The sequence below is a fragment of the Chamaea fasciata genome, unplaced genomic scaffold (assembly GCF_029207755.1).
Source record: "Chamaea fasciata isolate MVZ Bird 193981 ecotype frontalis unplaced genomic scaffold, bChaFas1.0.hap1 SCAF_25, whole genome shotgun sequence".
Taxonomy (NCBI): Eukaryota; Metazoa; Chordata; class Aves; order Passeriformes; family Sylviidae; genus Chamaea; species Chamaea fasciata.
This window is the reverse complement of record NW_027094110.1, coordinates 3860492-3876119: the sequence shown is the minus strand read 5'-3', so window position 1 is coordinate 3876119 and position 15628 is coordinate 3860492. Positions and strand designations below refer to the sequence as shown.

At 48.3% G+C, this 15628-nt stretch overlaps 1 protein-coding gene across 4 annotated transcripts; it reads right to left on the bottom strand.

The window, feature by feature from the left end:
- Positions 1-245: 245 nt before the first annotated feature.
- Positions 246-15579, bottom strand: MAPK13 (mitogen-activated protein kinase 13). Of its 4 annotated transcripts, XM_066204201.1 has the most exons (13): positions 11707-11777; positions 10694-11587; positions 7514-7643; positions 7113-7171; positions 5932-6040; positions 4926-4955; positions 4436-4483; positions 3403-3517; positions 2977-3048; positions 2407-2486; positions 1907-1985; positions 850-1026; positions 246-543 (listed from the first exon to the last, which is right to left on the bottom strand). In XM_066204201.1, exons 2-13 carry the CDS (start codon positions 10810-10812, stop codon positions 464-466), a joined length of 1098 nt encoding a protein of 365 aa, XP_066060298.1. In that variant the 5' UTR covers positions 10813-11587; positions 11707-11777; the 3' UTR covers positions 246-463. The 4 variants fall into 4 exon arrangements, with proteins under 4 accessions (XP_066060298.1, XP_066060300.1, XP_066060301.1 ...); XM_066204203.1 differs by lacking the exons at positions 10694-11587; positions 11707-11777 and adding an exon at positions 15456-15579; XM_066204204.1 differs by lacking the exon at positions 10694-11587 and having other exon boundaries at positions 11707-12141.
- Positions 15580-15628: the final 49 nt, after the last annotated feature.

The following is a 15628-nucleotide window of genomic DNA, read 5'->3' as shown; positions in this document are numbered from 1 at the left end:
TCAGGGAGGCAGGACACAGCCAGAGTGAGATTGGTTCAGGTCTTGTTATGCTGAAATTCAGTATTTCTGATCCTTTTGCTTAGGACTCACTTCCCAGTCAATTTTACCTTTTTCTTCATCTCATCTATAATTAGTGTACTAAACCCTGCGCTTGAAAAGACTAATGAGAAAGAATGAAACCCCTCCTCTCTCGAGTGGACAAACACAGAAAAAAGAAAAAGAAACACCAGGTAAAATTCTCCCACTTAAAGTTTCAACAAGAATATATTTGTCTTTTATGTTGAAAACGATCTGGGGTGTTTCCCCCTTAGTAGAACAAAGTCCAGTGCCCACAGCACGGTGTCATCCTTGTGTTGGCACATGGAGAGAGGTCCCACAGGCCAAAAGTTGGCCACCAGCAATGCAGTGTGGAATGAATTTGATGTCATCAAGAACCGAGTCCCAGCCACAGCTGCAGCCGTCGCTATAATGACATCCCACTTCTCTTCTTTGAATCTTTCCGTGCAATGGGACTGAAGGTCAAGATCTCCTTGTAAATGTGCTCTTGAAAAACAGAACAAAATAACCATGAATGTGTGATTTCAGAGGAAACAAAAACAAAAGTTTGAGTGTTGGATGTGCAGAAAAAGGCATTCAGTGGCAGCTGAAAGAGACAAAGGAGAGAGACAAAAAAAGTCTGCCTGAGGGGCAGGAGGGATCTTTGCTGAATGCATAAAAGCACGAGATCTGTGCACTACCATTAAGGCATCGACAGGCAATCACAGCCTTACTCAGCAACTGTACAGGAAAGAAGGAGGGGGAGGAAAGTCCCGTGCTAAACAGGAACCTCAAAGAAAATAAACTCCTTACTTTTCCACTCCTCTATTGAAAGCTTTTCATGTTCCAGAGAATCATCATAGGAGTGTTGTGCCTCTGTCTCCTCCTCAATATCTCGGAACTGGTCGAAGTAGGGGTGAGCCAAGGCTTCTGTTGCTGTAAGGCGCTTTTCCACATCCAGCTGCAACATCTTGTCAAGCAGGTCCACAGCTGCAGAGGAGGAGGACAGGGCTAAGCAAGGTGCAGAGGAGCACAGGCACCCTGTGCATGAACCCTGCAAGTGTGGCACTGGTATTTCCAGTGTTTCAGCTCCAGACCTGAACACTGAAGAGGTTCCTCAACCTGGCCAAGGCAGCAAGGAGCTCCCATCAGTGGAGATGCAAAGTCTGGCCAACAGCAGCCTCAGGGAGCTCTTACTAACGAAAGTTAAATTGTCCAGAAATAACAAATTACACTTGAATAAGCCTTGCTGCACAGATTGGGTTACAGAAACATGAGGAGTAAGCCAGTAACCTCAAGATATTTTTCAGTTTTAATCATTTGCTTTCATTCAGAGCCCTGCATCTCAAAGGAGCCTTAACATGAGTAATCTGTATAGAAACCTATACATCCCTGGGAAACTCAGATGCTGACTAGTCTGTCAGCTCCATTCCCACATGGTTTCAACATTTTAAGACTTTCTTCCATTCAGTTTATAGAAGAGTTTTGCTCGCTCTCACATCTAACCTACCTGGGAAGAGAGCTCTTTCTAAGAGAGTATTTCTTACCCTGAAAATTCCACATCAGCTGTCTGTTACATATTACTAGATCCAGGTATTCAACAAACAGGATCGACACTGTACATAAAAATAATAATTTTTGCAAAAAGTAAATGGCCAAGAACAGCAGAACATCTACATTGTAATGCCATTAAAAGATAATTCTGCTTTTAATTGATATATATTTTTCCTGAGGAAGGGCAGGGGCACAAACTGCAAGGGAAAAATGTAGCAAGAAATTCTAAGAAGGAGAAATAAAGTTAGGTCTGTGGCAGCCAGCTTGTCTCCTTTCCAGCTGTAAAAACTCATGAGAACTGCTGGAGACTACTTACCCTGAGGATTTGCTTTAGGGAAAAGCACAGACAAATCCTTCTTGGGGATTTTAGGAAGGGACTGGATATAACTCTTCGCCTGAAAGAGTGAGGAAAGCGCAGTTACTGCACGTGGACAGGTGTGAAATACAGACAGCCCTCAGTCTCATGGCTCCGATGAGCAAAGGCAAATGAAGAGAAGAGCAAAGCATCCCAGATGTCCCATTTCAGCAAGCAGTTTACAAGGAATTATTTTTATCAGTCAAGACAAGTGAAATACTTCTGTTTTAAGAGCCAAGCTGGAGAACAGAGAAGATTGGTGGTTTTCTGGGGCATCAGACACCTCACATGGGAGTCTCTGCCATACACAGCTGTTCCCAATGCAGCACCAGGTCCATCAGATGTGCCACCAGCACAGAGAAGCGCCTTCCTTGCCCAGAGGAAAAGGCTGCACTTCCCTGCTGCTGTAGAGGCACCTCTCCCACACCAACAGAACCAAAATCCACAGGGAACTTCCTTACCGCTTTGTCCTCCAGCTTCTCCAAGAAATCCTCTCCTGGATGCCCTGTTACTTTCAGAATCTGGGTCAGTTGATCCAGGTCTGGCAAGCTGTGTTAAAGATCATCCTTTGAGGAGCAAACCCTGCACACCCCCACCACAGCTCAGCCTGTGAGAGTACAATTAGCTCATGATGCAAACCCACCACAGTCACACAAGTAGAGTTCATTAATCTGGCAAAAAGAGCTCCAAGCCTTTTCTTCCTGGCATGGCATTTCCATCAACAGATCATTTTCCTGGCACAACTATGCCAGGACACACATCCATGGGCTTGGAAGGAGGATATGCAAAGCTTTGGGAATGGAGCTATGGCCACACAAGGTTGAACAGTTGATGAAGAACTACGCCACCACAGAGGTGTATTTCTGAGGTGCCCTTCTGTTTTCCTCTCCAAAAAGACTGCTCCTTGTGATTATCTCCTGATGAACCAGACTGACACCTGTTTTTCTCAGTAGTCTCATTCATAAAAACTCTTTCACACACACCAAGAATTGTTACGCCACTCAGGGAAAAGGTTCAGCTTGAAAGGATACAGTCTCTTCCTTTAAAGAGTGTTTTCCCGGTCAGCATTTCTGCCATGATACAGCCAATAGACCAGATGTCCACTGTTCAGAGAGAAAAAGGAAGGAGCAGGGAAAAGGAAGAAGAAAAAAAAAATCATTAAAAAGGCAGCAGTGGTTGCTGGGTCTGTCGCTTTTGCTGTTGCTTGCAGCAAGCACTGATTTAAATTTCTCTCCCTCCCACCCTCCTCTGTTCTTTCTATGGTGCTAAACTCTCTGCTTTCATCATTTCCTGCAAGCACCAGCTCTGGGAGTTGTGTAACACCTCTGGGACCTGCTCCACTCCAGGGAGCACTGATGAGAAAGAGGAAAACCAACTGGGCAATTCTGTGAGATTTGAGCCAACAGGATCCCCCAGCTTGTCACCAGGGAGTCACGCTGCTGGGCAGGGCTGCTCACCTGTCTGGTTGTAATGCATCCAGTTCAGGATGACTTCTGGGGCTCTGTACCACCGTGTGACCACATAGCCGGTCATCTCAGCATCAGCCTGTCTGGCCAAGCCAAAATCCAGGATCTGCAATGCCAAAGGAAGAATGAGGAGAAGGGAGGGCAGGAGAGAAAAGAGAAATCCTATGGGCAAGCGAGACTCTACTTCTAAGAGAAAATGGAGTAGCTCCAATCAGATAATAACAAAGCTCCAGTTACACCACAGACACGCATGGGATGGTTCAAAGAATTAATGTCTTAATTCCACTGTAAATTGCAAGCCAGCTGCAAGCCCCGTTGTCATGAGAAGACCCCGCTGAAAGGATCAGTGCTTTGTGCTCCCTGGAAGGTCACTGCCTTTCTCGAAGCTTGAGTTTTGAGTTAATGTGCTTTATTGGAGTTGGTCTGTGACCTGGTGGTGAAGGCATGCTCCCAGGTCACCACAACTCACCCTTTCCTATAAGAACACCTTGCAGGTGACACAGCATGGCCTCTCCCTCAATGCTGAAGATGAGCAAGCTTGACCCAACCTTTATGGGAAGCAGAGCCACTCCCTGAAATATACATTACAGAAAATGCATGCTAGAGCAGCACACCAGCCAGCAGCAAGCAAACCCTTCAGAGCAACCCTGAAAATGACTGTGTCTGGAATCACAGCCACAATGTCCGTCAGAACCAAAGGGTAACTGCAGTTAAATCCAGTTACCCTTCAGGGATCGTTCATCTGCTGCAAGTATTGCTCAGCAGTGCTGAATTTCTCTAGGAAGTCATTACACACTGCCATCCCTGAGGATTACAGTGACAGAAGGCTCATTTGAAGTCTTGTGTCCTGATTCAGCAAGTGACATCAGCAGGGGAGTATTTCCCACTGCTGCAGCCGCCAAGGAACACAACGCCTGGAATGGAGGCTTGGGAGGAAAGAGGAAACATGACGGTGCCAATTTCCTGCTGGCAGAGCAGTTCCTCCATGAGCTGATGTGCTGCAAAGTGCTGCTTTGCCACCCACCTTCAGCTGGCAGTCTTCATTCACAGCCAGGTTACTTGGCTTCAGGTCCTACAACAGACAGGAGCAGAAAAAAGGGGATGCTTCAAGTTGCAATACGTCAACACAACTCTCAGTTGAACTTTTGCTTGCCTTTGATGTGGTCCCATAACACCCCAGGTTCAGTATCAGTTCAGCAAATGACTGAATAAACACCATGTTTAGCTTTAGATCACAATTTGATTCTTTTCTGAAACAGTTTTAATTCAAAAAGCATCATAAAATGCATCTCAGCTCATCAGAAAACACAGCATTTTTCTCAAAATGCTGCACAAATCAGCAAATCCAAACATACATAGGGTGTAGGATGGAGAAGAGAGCAGACAGGACGGAAAATTAGAGCAGACAGTGGTATTAGTGAAATGATGGTTTCAAGTTAATAGGAATTTATTAACTTTAAGACTATACCGTGTTTCTCAGAGGAAAATCAGAATAAGAGCACACATGAACTTACCCTGTGGACGATGCCAGCTGAATGGATATACTGCAATAAAAAGGGGAGCCACAATGTGATCACCAGTAGACAATTTTTTCTGTTCTCCAGCAGAGAAACAAGAGCTACAAGCAAGAACTTGCTGAGAACAAACCTCTGCAGCCTTCTGCAGGTCCCTAGGGCAGCAGTTTGAAAAGAAATTTCTGCCCCAAGTTACTGACAGTATTTAAAACGCTATTTCCAGTCTAAAGAAGATGCATTGAACAGAAGAGGAGGGATTAAGCAATAGTTCCTTAGAGCAAGTACAACAACAGCTTCAAACTATCAAAGTCATCAAGGTTACAGCAGATGCCATGAGAACATGGTTATTTTGGGTTTTCAAAAACATAATCTCAGCCCAAAAACATAAAATTGCAAAAGCTGACTACAGGGGTTTTAGCACACCAGTCAAACCTTCTGTGTGTTCTTCCCCCCTTTACTTAAACTCAAGGTAGCAGTGACCTGGGGAGAAGTGTGATTTAGGTGAACCCACTGATGCCTGTAAGCCACTGCCGTGACTCCAGGTGGAGGATGTGAGAGGACAGCTGGAAAGCTCTGTCTGGATTGCTTTCAGCTCCCTCAAAGCCAGTTACAGAAACATATTCCTTCCTTATGCTCCTGAATAGAGAATCATTCCCTCTGTGAGGGGTTCAGAGGAGCTCCTGCTGCTGCGTCTCCCTCTCTGTGCAGAGTTTTGCAGAGGGTTTGGGCAAGGCAAAGAGAGAAGCAAGTGCTGCCATGGAAAACCCATCCCAAGGCCTGTGGCTGCTGATTACTTTGATACCCAACTGACTGATGTGAGCAAACATTCATTTTACCGATGTGTGCTGGAACAGGAACGGTTCAACAGCCAATACCTGTTCTGAGGGGATGCCAGAAACTCCCCACATCCTCCTGTACAGTACTGGAGGGGAGTTTAGTTAGGGTCAACCCAGAGGTGACACACAGAGGAGACAGGGAGTCACTAAACTCCTCCACACCCACCTACCTTGAGCCCTTTCAGCATTTGGTAGACCAGGTACTGGATCTTTTCGTCACTGAATTCATGTCCCATGATCTTTTGTAAATCTGTCCGCATGTATGGCATCACCAGGTAGCTAAAAGGCAGTAAGACAAGGCCCTGAGTCTGGAAGAAAAATGCAGGGGACCAGGCCAGCCTTGTTCTCAGTTGGTTTGGTTTTTCTGGCTGTGTACCTCACTGTAGGGAAGATGAGCTGTTGTGACAGTGTTCCTGGCTAACTAGCACATCCTGCAGAGAAGCTGGAATTTCAACCTGTTCTGAAAATTGCTCTTTCTCCTCCCCTGAAATCAGATATCTGATGTCAAGTAAGGACAAGGATCTTCAGGATCCCGAATTAGTTTAGACCTCAAGTGAAGTTCAATTTTGGACAGCCTTTCACCACCCTTTCACCACACAGCCAAGCAGCTGCATTGGCTCCCAGATTTGTCATTGTAATGTTCTCCAGCCCTTCAGTACGTGAAGAAAGCTGGATGTTGTCTTCTGAGGCATCCAGCTTTACTTCAGTACCTGCCTGCTGAGGCTGCTAATTAATTGACGGTCTTCCTGCAGGAACTGCTCTGAGAACCTTCAGATGCTCCTCCTGCAGGCTGCTAACACTCAACCATCAGCCAAACCCCAAACCCAGGCACACACTGCTCATCTGCAGTGATGGGGAAGGGAAGGGAAAAGGACTTGTCCAACCTGACCATGAACTTGGAGGGAAAAGGCCAAAAAAATTAATTGAGAAGAGCCAGAACCAAGAGGAAAAGAAGCACAGATCTTTCAAATTCTAAATTTAATTGCCCCAAGGCCTGATGAACAATACTTCTCCCATTCTGAGCGCAGCCCCTTAGCTCAGCAGTCACACAGTGATCATGGATCACCCTAGGTGTGATGCACCATGGAATGTAACACATCCTCATTGCACAGGTTGGTCTGTGCATGCTGTGGTGTCCCAGCTGTGAGCAGGGCTGGGATCTGGTTACGTGTTCTGGGTGTGTCAGCCATGGGAGCTGATGTGCGCTCTTGGTTTTCTCTGTGTTATTTGGGGATGCCTAGGTTCCAGTCTGGTCCCTTTGCACCTCAGCCCTCTCTGTTATGCTGCTGCTAATACACAGCTGTCTTGGAAAATAGTTAAGTCTACACAGAGGAAACAACTCCAGACTTACAAGTCCTGGAACCCGTGGTAGGAGGCAGTGGAGGTGAAGACATCAAGCAACCCAATGACCTGAGGAAGGAGAGAAGCCCACATTTAAATCTGAAAAGCATTTGCAGTGCACATGGCACTCATCAGCTCTCCACTGGTACATGCACGTGGGTGAACACAGAGAATTCCATCTGAGGAACCCAGGGACTCCTCACTGATGCTGCACAGATGTTTTCCCTCTTACTAATGCCTGTGCTCACCCATTACACACCTGCTGCAGCCTGGGCACAGCAAACAGGTCACAGCTAAACCCTGAGACCGCCTGCACATACCAAATGTCAATTAAAACACAGGTGATGCCACCAAAAAGGTGGCAAGGAAACACCCCTCGTGTCAGCAGGAAGAGCAGAAATGGGCACTCACATTCTCATGCTGCATGTGCTTCAGCAGCATCAGCTCTCTGTAGGCTCTCTTGGCAAAGATCTCTGACTGGAACGGGCGGCACAGCTTCTTGATGGCCACTTTCTCCCCCATCTTCTTGTCAATGGCTGAACTGCAGCAGGCAAATAAAAACCATTCCGATGTCAGCAGCATGTTTTTACAGATTCTGCAACCCCACAGGTCATCTCCTAGAGGAGAGTTGATTCCTGTGCTTGCAGAGGGACAGCAGAGAAAGGCCCTTTGAGGAGCTCAGTGGTGCTCTGCACACAGAGATGTTACCCTGTGTGGCTTTGGGCAGCAGAGCACAGCCTGTGCTCTTTGAGGGATGAGGTGGGACACGAAGAAAAGCATGAGTGGCTCATCTTTATTCTCTTTAACCTAGAGAGGTGAGCTGGAGGTAAGAGAGCTGTGAGAAAAGGGAAACAGAAATGCTTAAAGGTCAAAACTAGTTCTAACTGCCTTCTCCTTCCCTAACGCATGGAGATAAGAGAACAAAGATATGGAAATGTCTGCTTTGCCATCTGCTTGGAGGTTGCTGTATTCTAGGGCAGGCCAGCTGCCTTCACTGTATTCTGGAGCAAAGACAGTGGATGTCACATGTTGAAAATGCTGCTGCAATTAATCCTGCTGTGTTCAGAATCCTTGATTACACATTTGCTTCTGTGTAAGAGCAGGTCTGGCTGAAAATGAGACTCTTCTGTGAAGCTGATGAAAACCTGGTGCAGCAGCCATTGCTACAGACACGCTGTGCTATTCCTGCTGGTCACATTGGCTGTTTGCAGCTGGACACAGCAATCCTGTGACAGTTCCTCTTCCCCTGGAGGCTCCTTGCTCAGACTGCAAAGGAGGGAAGGGAGGTTCTCACACAGAGAGCTGTAATTCAGGGTTCTCAGTGTTGTTTTCCAGGGGTGTCTCAGCCCCTCCTTGACCCCTCCCAAGAGGAAAACAGATGAAAAAAAAAAAGGTTTTCCCTGCCAAATCCTGCTGTGGATTCCCAGAGCAGTTCCCACTGCTTCAGAAATCCCTATCTCATCTCCCACGGGAACGGAAGAGCTGTAAATCATCATGCCCAATCCCATGGATTCCAGCTGCATCCTCCAGCCTTGCACTGACAAATATGAGTCAGGAGAAGCAAAGGAAGTGCAGGAACAGTTACACAAGGCAGCTGGGGTGCTGAAGATGCTGCAGGGTGTCCTGGGAGGACTCTTAGTGAGTTTTTCTCTGTTTCAGGACTTCAGCAGATGTCAGCAGAGGGGACAGCACTGCGTAAAATTTTTGGAGGAGCCAGGAAAATAAGAGGAAGGGACTCAGACCAGGGAGCCAAACTGTAGAATCCAAGGCAGATTTCCTGATCTGAGAGTGTCCTCCCAGCAGCTGACCTACCAGAGCATCTAACCTCAGCACCCAACACAGGAGAGCTGCTGGTGGAGCTCCAGCCGGCACAGCACAGACAGCGCTGGTTACAGCCTCGCCATAATCACAGCCCAGAGGCGATTGAGTGGATGCAGCTGGGAGAGCCCCCAGCGCCCTCCCCAGCACAGATTCAGTGAACAGATGCAGTTTGGGGTGACCTCGGGCAGGCAGAGCTGTGTCCCTGCCTTGGCTGGCAGAGATCGGCAACAGCAGCGTTGGAGGGGTCAGAAGATTCTCCTTTCACAATTACACTCAGCTGGGAGCCAAATCACTACAGACTTCGGCAAATTGAAAAGGGGAGGGAAAAAGCCTTTGCTGTTTCTCCTGAAATACTTTCCCAGCTGCTCAAGACGGTGTAAAAGCCGCTGCTGCATAACGCAGGAAATTTTCCCAGCAATTCCCAGCAGAGGACAGCAAATCCTAGCTCCACATTTTCTGCCTCAGCTTTGTACAGGAATCAGCATGGAGCTCTCCCTGCTCAGCTCTTGTCCGTTCAAAACCACCACGCACCTCCGGGCTGCTTCAGCCTCCCTCCTTGAGAGCTCCAGAGCAGCTGAGAGTTTTACAGGGACCAGTAAAGATGGTTCTTTTGATGTTTGGGGTTTTTTGGGGGGGGGTAGGCAAGGAAACTTTGAAAGGATTTCTCTCTTTTTTTTTTTTTTTTTTTTTTTTTTTTTTTTTTTTTTTGGTCCTGTCTTTATTTTTCTTCCTGATTTTCTCTGTGATAAAAATCAGAGAACACTGTACGAATAGAAATGAAAAGCCAAGTCTAATCTTGCCTGATTTTGCAGGACTTAGTTAAGAATCTAAGAGCCAGAAACAGATCTGGGCAGCCAAGTGGGTGCCTCTCTGTAAACTGGAAACTGGGGGAAAAGGACAAGACGTGGGCACCACGGTTTCAGGATTAGTGCCAGTGGCAGGCCAGACTTTGCCCAACACCTATGAAAAAAATGGACACACCTTTTTTTTTTTGCAATTATTTTTAGCTCAGCATGTCATGAAATAAGGGCTCTCTTCAGATACTATCAATGGACTGTTTCATATTTAACCTTTCAGAGTTGCCCATCTCTGGTTTGTCAGTGTAAACCCAGCAATGTCTGACTTGTGCTTGCTCTTGCTTCAGGCACCTTTGCCCGCCCGAATAATTAATAGCAGCTCCTGCTGCTCTCCTGAAGCCTGGGGTTTATCATTAGCCATGAAGGAAAGTCCCAGTCTGTTACTGATCGTGGTTTACAGTAACTTCTATCCACTTTATGATTTCAAACTGGAAACAGTATCAGGGTGGGGTTGTACTGTCCAGCTACTTCCCCCAGGCAGTCCAGCATCAGCTGCCCGGGACTGAGCAGCCTGTTCCAGCTCCCAGCTCTGTAATCACCGACAAACCTCATCCAGACACCGGGTATTCCCCCACCTGTGCTGCCAGACAGGAGCCTTAACGCAAGCTCGAATCCAAAGCAGCTCGAAACCTTCCTGACCCCAGTGCCGAGGTGACGCTCGGCTGTCCTGGCACCGCTGCCCTCTCTGCCCACCCGGGCTGACCAAAGGAGGAAACGTTTCCTTCAAGCGAGCGACTCTCCTCCAGCCGTGCGCTGGAGCGGGAGACAACGTGCCCCCATCACACATGCAAATGTCCTCCCTTAATGGAGGGGTGCAGCCAAGCACCTCCTCGTTTCCCCCCCGGCACGGAACTTCCAACGCCCCCAGGCCGGCCCGCGCTGCCGCGGGCGGTGCGAGCAGGACCCCACTCACCACACGGAGCCGTAGGCCCCGGAGCCCAGCGGGTGGAGGGCTGTGTATCTCCTGGGCAGCTCCCAGAGCGTGTTGTTCACCTCCTGTCTGTAAAAGCCTCTTCTCCTTGCGATGTTCATCGCCCGACGGGTGTGGGACAGCCACCCCCCCAGAGTAGTGGAGTACGGGAGGGCTTCTGGGGTGAGAGCGGCACAGGGAGGCTTCCTCCGCTGGTACAAAAGGCTCTAGCAAGTTTTCCTTTCTGTTTTCAGCTGATGCGAGCGTGAAGGGACATGTCTTTGGGCCCTCCTCCCTCCGCCTCCACATTGGCAGAGGTGAGGCATCAGGTTTCCTGACACGCCTCGGTGTTGTACAGGTGCCTCTGGGCTCTGCTGCAGCCGGGGAGCAGCCGGCCCCGCTCGGGCACGCCTCTGGCAGCCCCTGTCATGCACAGCTCCCTCTCTGCTGCTCCATCAGCCGAGAAATATCCTCACGGGGCTCGGACGGGGGCTCCTGAAATCCCTCCTCCAAACAAGGGGATGAGTAAGGACTGACTCGTCGAGCCGGGGAATCCGAGGGACAAGCCACAGCACCGCGTCAGACACGATGTCAGACCAAACGTCAGGGACATGCTTCTTTCAAAGCCAAAGACACGACGGGGTCCCAGCGACGGCGATTTTCTCCCAAGGCCGGCTTCCCAGCAGCGTGGGGAGGTGCTGAAGGTAGGTTGAGGTTCTCCAAGTGGCTGCTGCGAGGGGTTTCAGGAGCAGCTGAGACGGCAACAGCCCCAGCACGGTTTGTGCCCCAGGCCCTGCTGGGTGCGGTTTCATCTCCGGCAGCAGCTCTCACCCCTTCCCGGCTTCTCTTGGACAAAACAGCCAGCCCAGCACAGCCGGCCCACGAGCAGCACCATTCCTGGTAAGCAGAGAGCACCTCAACATTTCACTGCAGCATGAGGAGGCTCAGGTGGGGCTCCCACACAGGAGGTGCATCCTTCCCCACTCCCCAAAGGAAGTGACTAAGCCCAGCCTTACCAAGCCAGCCTAGCTGCTTGCAGCGTTCTACCCCAGCAGCCCTCCACCCTGCCCAGAGCCTCTGGTCCTTCCATACAGGTCACCTGCAAAGGTGTCCCTACAGGAAAAGCACAATCAGGGGGGCAGGAAAAAAATCACTGTGCCTGCTTTATGTGCAACCACAGCACTGGGCCTTGTGCTCTCCAAGCAGCCCCAGTGGAGCCTGCTGCTCATGAACACGAAACAGGAACAAGGCACTATGGCAGGATCTGTGTACATCAGCAGAGCCGGGGAACAAGCCACAGCTCGGCTGGGTCTATAAATACACCTGTGAGCAAGAGGTGGCACAGCAGAAGCTCCTGCTCCTTAAGCAAACATGGAACTCCTGGGTTATTTGATGAACACAACCCTCGCTCAGCTGCTGGTGCACACGCAGGCAATCAGTGCCCAATTAGGGAGTCCTGAATAGCTGGGGCATGTCTGGGCTCTACTGAGATGAGTTAACCTCAGTGACCAAATCAAACAGGAAACTTCAGGATCGTGGAAACCTTGAGGTTGGAAAAGACCTTCAAGGTCAAGTCTGACTGTGAGCCCAGCTCTGCTAAGTCCACAAGAAAAAGTGGTGGGATGCCCCAAAAATCCTTTTCCAGGCACTCTCTACAGCGCAGCTGGGGGTGACAATCAGGGTTACAACTTTGACCATGCTTCCCTTCTAGTCGTAAACATTTAATCACGGGCCTACCCAAACTCCCAGCACGTTGTTCCCGCCTGTGATGGCCTCACCACTGACTGGAGCACAGTTGGACAATAATTTACAAGTGTTGCACGCTGACTGTTAAGCTTCATGGGTTAAGTAATTAGATTTTATAGATGTAGTTTATTTTTTTCCCCCCAGTTCAGTTCTCACTGATTCTAGAATTCCTTTGCTGATCAGGATATGGTAACAGCACATTCTGGAATTGTAAATCTCGGGTGTTTGGGATTGGTTTTTTTCCTCCCAGAAAACAACACATGACTCGTCCTGTTTAGGCTTTTTCTCCCCCTCTCCTCAAGCCAGCAGACAGCAAAAGTGAACAGGAAGGCTCACGGAGCTGAGAGAACACCCCCAGCACTGTTCTCTATCTTCCCTCAAATCAGCTGCTGTGGGAATGGGGATCAGCTGCCTGGTTGGGATCAGCACCACCTCCCTTGGTTCATCACGGCCTAGAACTGCAGTGATTGTGGGTTGTGTGTGAAGAACAGCTCTGGCCAACCCAAGTTCTTCTGAGGGAGGGACACTGATACCCAAGTGAGAAGCTGGAAAAGCTCCATGTGCTGATCCTTCCACCACCAAGTAGATGGCAGCTGAAGAGGAAAAAAGAAATCACTTTTAAATAGCAAACAAGCATAACCCAGTCCTACTGGGGGTCCCAGGTCCAGGGAAGCAGCAGGACTCTGCTCTGTTAGTGCTGGATTAGTGCTGCCCTGCACTGAACAGCAAATAAAAGCTTGGGGGGTGTGGTGGTTTCTGTGTCCAGTACTCATGGTCTGACTCAAGTTATTTTTGTAGGCAAGAATTCACTTGGGACAAACACGGACAAGAAGCCCCGTGGCAGCAGAGTCAGCCACCAAGGCATGGCCTTGTCCCCTCCCAGCCATCACACCCAGGACCCCCCACAGCACAGCAGAGAAATTCACACCATGCTAAAACTCAACACTTCAGTGCAAGAGGTTTCCAAGTACCAGCAGTGCAGTAAATCTGAAAAATAGATTTTATTTTTAACCAGTGGTATTGTGACATCTTATCTGGCATAACCAATTACAGCAAAATCCATGGATAGAAACAAAAGAGCAGATCTCTGCTTTTGGGTGCAGCGTCCTGCCCAGGCAGCTGAGCACAGCAGGGCACTGGCAGCAGGGAGTTTGTGCCCCAGGGGCTCCTCAGAGGACAGACTCCAATGAACCATTCCCACTCACACGCACAGACACACCCACACACACAACACCGAGAGTTTTTAAAAATCTTTAGCAATATTTCCGCATGAAATCACACTGTAGCATCTACACATAAAATGGCTGATAAAAATAATCTTGCTGTAGGTTTACATAGTCTATCTACATTTTCCTTTGACTACCCAGACTGCTGGCCCAGCAGAAAAGGGAGGGTTTTTGTCTTGATTTTGTTGGGCTGTGGAGAGTTTTATCCTAGAGCACAACAGAGCTGCTCTCTTCATCTCAGCCCAGACCTTTACTAAGAACATTTGGCCTGAAGAGATCGCTGGGAAGTAGCCTGGGAAGAATCAATGGCTTTGTCCACATCCCATCCCTTTGTGCTGCCTCTTCAAACATGGGGCAAAAACACTACAAAAACACTCTCTGCCCCACAGGTAACAAGAATACAAAATACTGCAAAAGCCTTTCTCCTCACATACACGGGTACATTGCCCACACAGGATGCCTGCAACAAATTAAAAGTCTAAAATTGTTTCCTCCAGAAGCCCGAAAACTGGGCTCCTGAGCTCCCTAGCTACAGAAGGGGCACACAAACATCTGAGAAACCTCCCTCCTGCCAGTCTCTAACTCCGGGCACTTCACTCATGCAGAGTCCTGGAAAATACAAAATATTTGAACCATGTTTGTATTCAAACATACTCCCTTTCTCGTGTTTCCTCGGGCAGAGATCAACCTGCTCAGAAATAGCCAAGAAGCTCTTATGTGAGAGGATAAAAAAACCTTCTAGCAAATGTTAGTTTTATGTATATAAATATTTGTATTTATAGATATAGACAGTGAAAGGGTGATTGTGTGTTTATGCATGCTTATTTCTTTGCTTTGGATTCCAATACTTCTAAAAAAAAAATCTTTTCAGGAAATAACTTAAGTTCTGGCACAAGTTACTATAGTCATTTCTTTACAGAACATTTTTTACACTTGATCTCACAAGAAACCTTTCAGCCCAAGCTCTCCTCCTCTGCAGGGAGAAGGTCAGAACAAAGAAAAAGGTGCATGTTTCTCTGTTGTTGGACATGACATCCTTCCCTCGTTGAAGCCTCTAGGATGGCAGGTATTTCACAAGGAGCTGCAGCACAGGAGGAAGGGTGCTGTGATTTTATGGCACTGCCTGAGGTACTCCGTAAACATTTCACTGACAATTGAACTGCCCCCAGTGCCATCCCCAAAAAGTAAGGACAAAAATCAAGCAGCTCTACATGCACATACAGCTACAACATGCAAAAACACACCACCTCGTAGGGAACAGAATACACAAATGTGTGGCTAGCAAGGATCTTCCCCAACCTCTGGCTCCTGGGAGACAATGCTGAGAAGCCTCAGAACAAGAGGAAAAGAGAAAAACACAGGAATACCCAATCCAGGGGTTGAAGTTGTTGCCTCAAAGTTACTTCCCAATTACACTGAGTTCATGCCTGGCTACCTGGGAGCCTTCACCCTCAAGAACAGTGGGTCAGATTTCCACCCCAGACTTCCCTCTCTCCCCATTCATTTAAGGCACAAACATATTTACAGTTTCAAACAACACCTTTTTGTGTTCCAAGAATCAAGACACTGGAAGGCCTCTACACTCTGCCGTACCAGGAAGATCTGGATGTAAATCAGACACCTGGCATTGAACACGGACATGCCTCAACCCCTCCTTCAGTCCTGAAGAAAACAGAGGACTCTCTAAGCCTATAAACCAACCTTCATTCTTTTTGAGGTTACTCAGTTGTAGGAGAATTGATAAATGGCAATGATTGCAACCAAACCCTTAACTGTCACCTTGCCCACCTCACCTCAGCAGTGCAGACTGCCGGTGCACTGTTACTCTGGAAGAACTAAGTGCAGTCAGAACAGGTCTCCAGAGGCTTGCCCCAGGCTGTACACAGAATACAAGAGCATGCAGCATGTTTACATAGACTCAGCTTCCTTCCCTCCCCCCTCCCTCCCCAGTTCAACACACACAAAA

Coding starts and splice junctions, on each gene's coding strand:
- MAPK13 (XM_066204201.1), bottom strand. CDS start 10,812: ATGAACATCGCAAGGAGAAGAGGCTTTTACAGACAGGAGGTGAACAAC. Junction 2,487..2,976: donor ACTCTTTAAAGGAAGAGACT/GTATCCTTTCAA, acceptor ACAGCTTGCCAG/ACCTGGATCAACTGACCCAG. Junction 1,027..1,906: donor CCCTAAAGCAAATCCTCAGG/GTAAGTAGTCTC, acceptor CCTCCTCTGCAG/CTGTGGACCTGCTTGACAAG.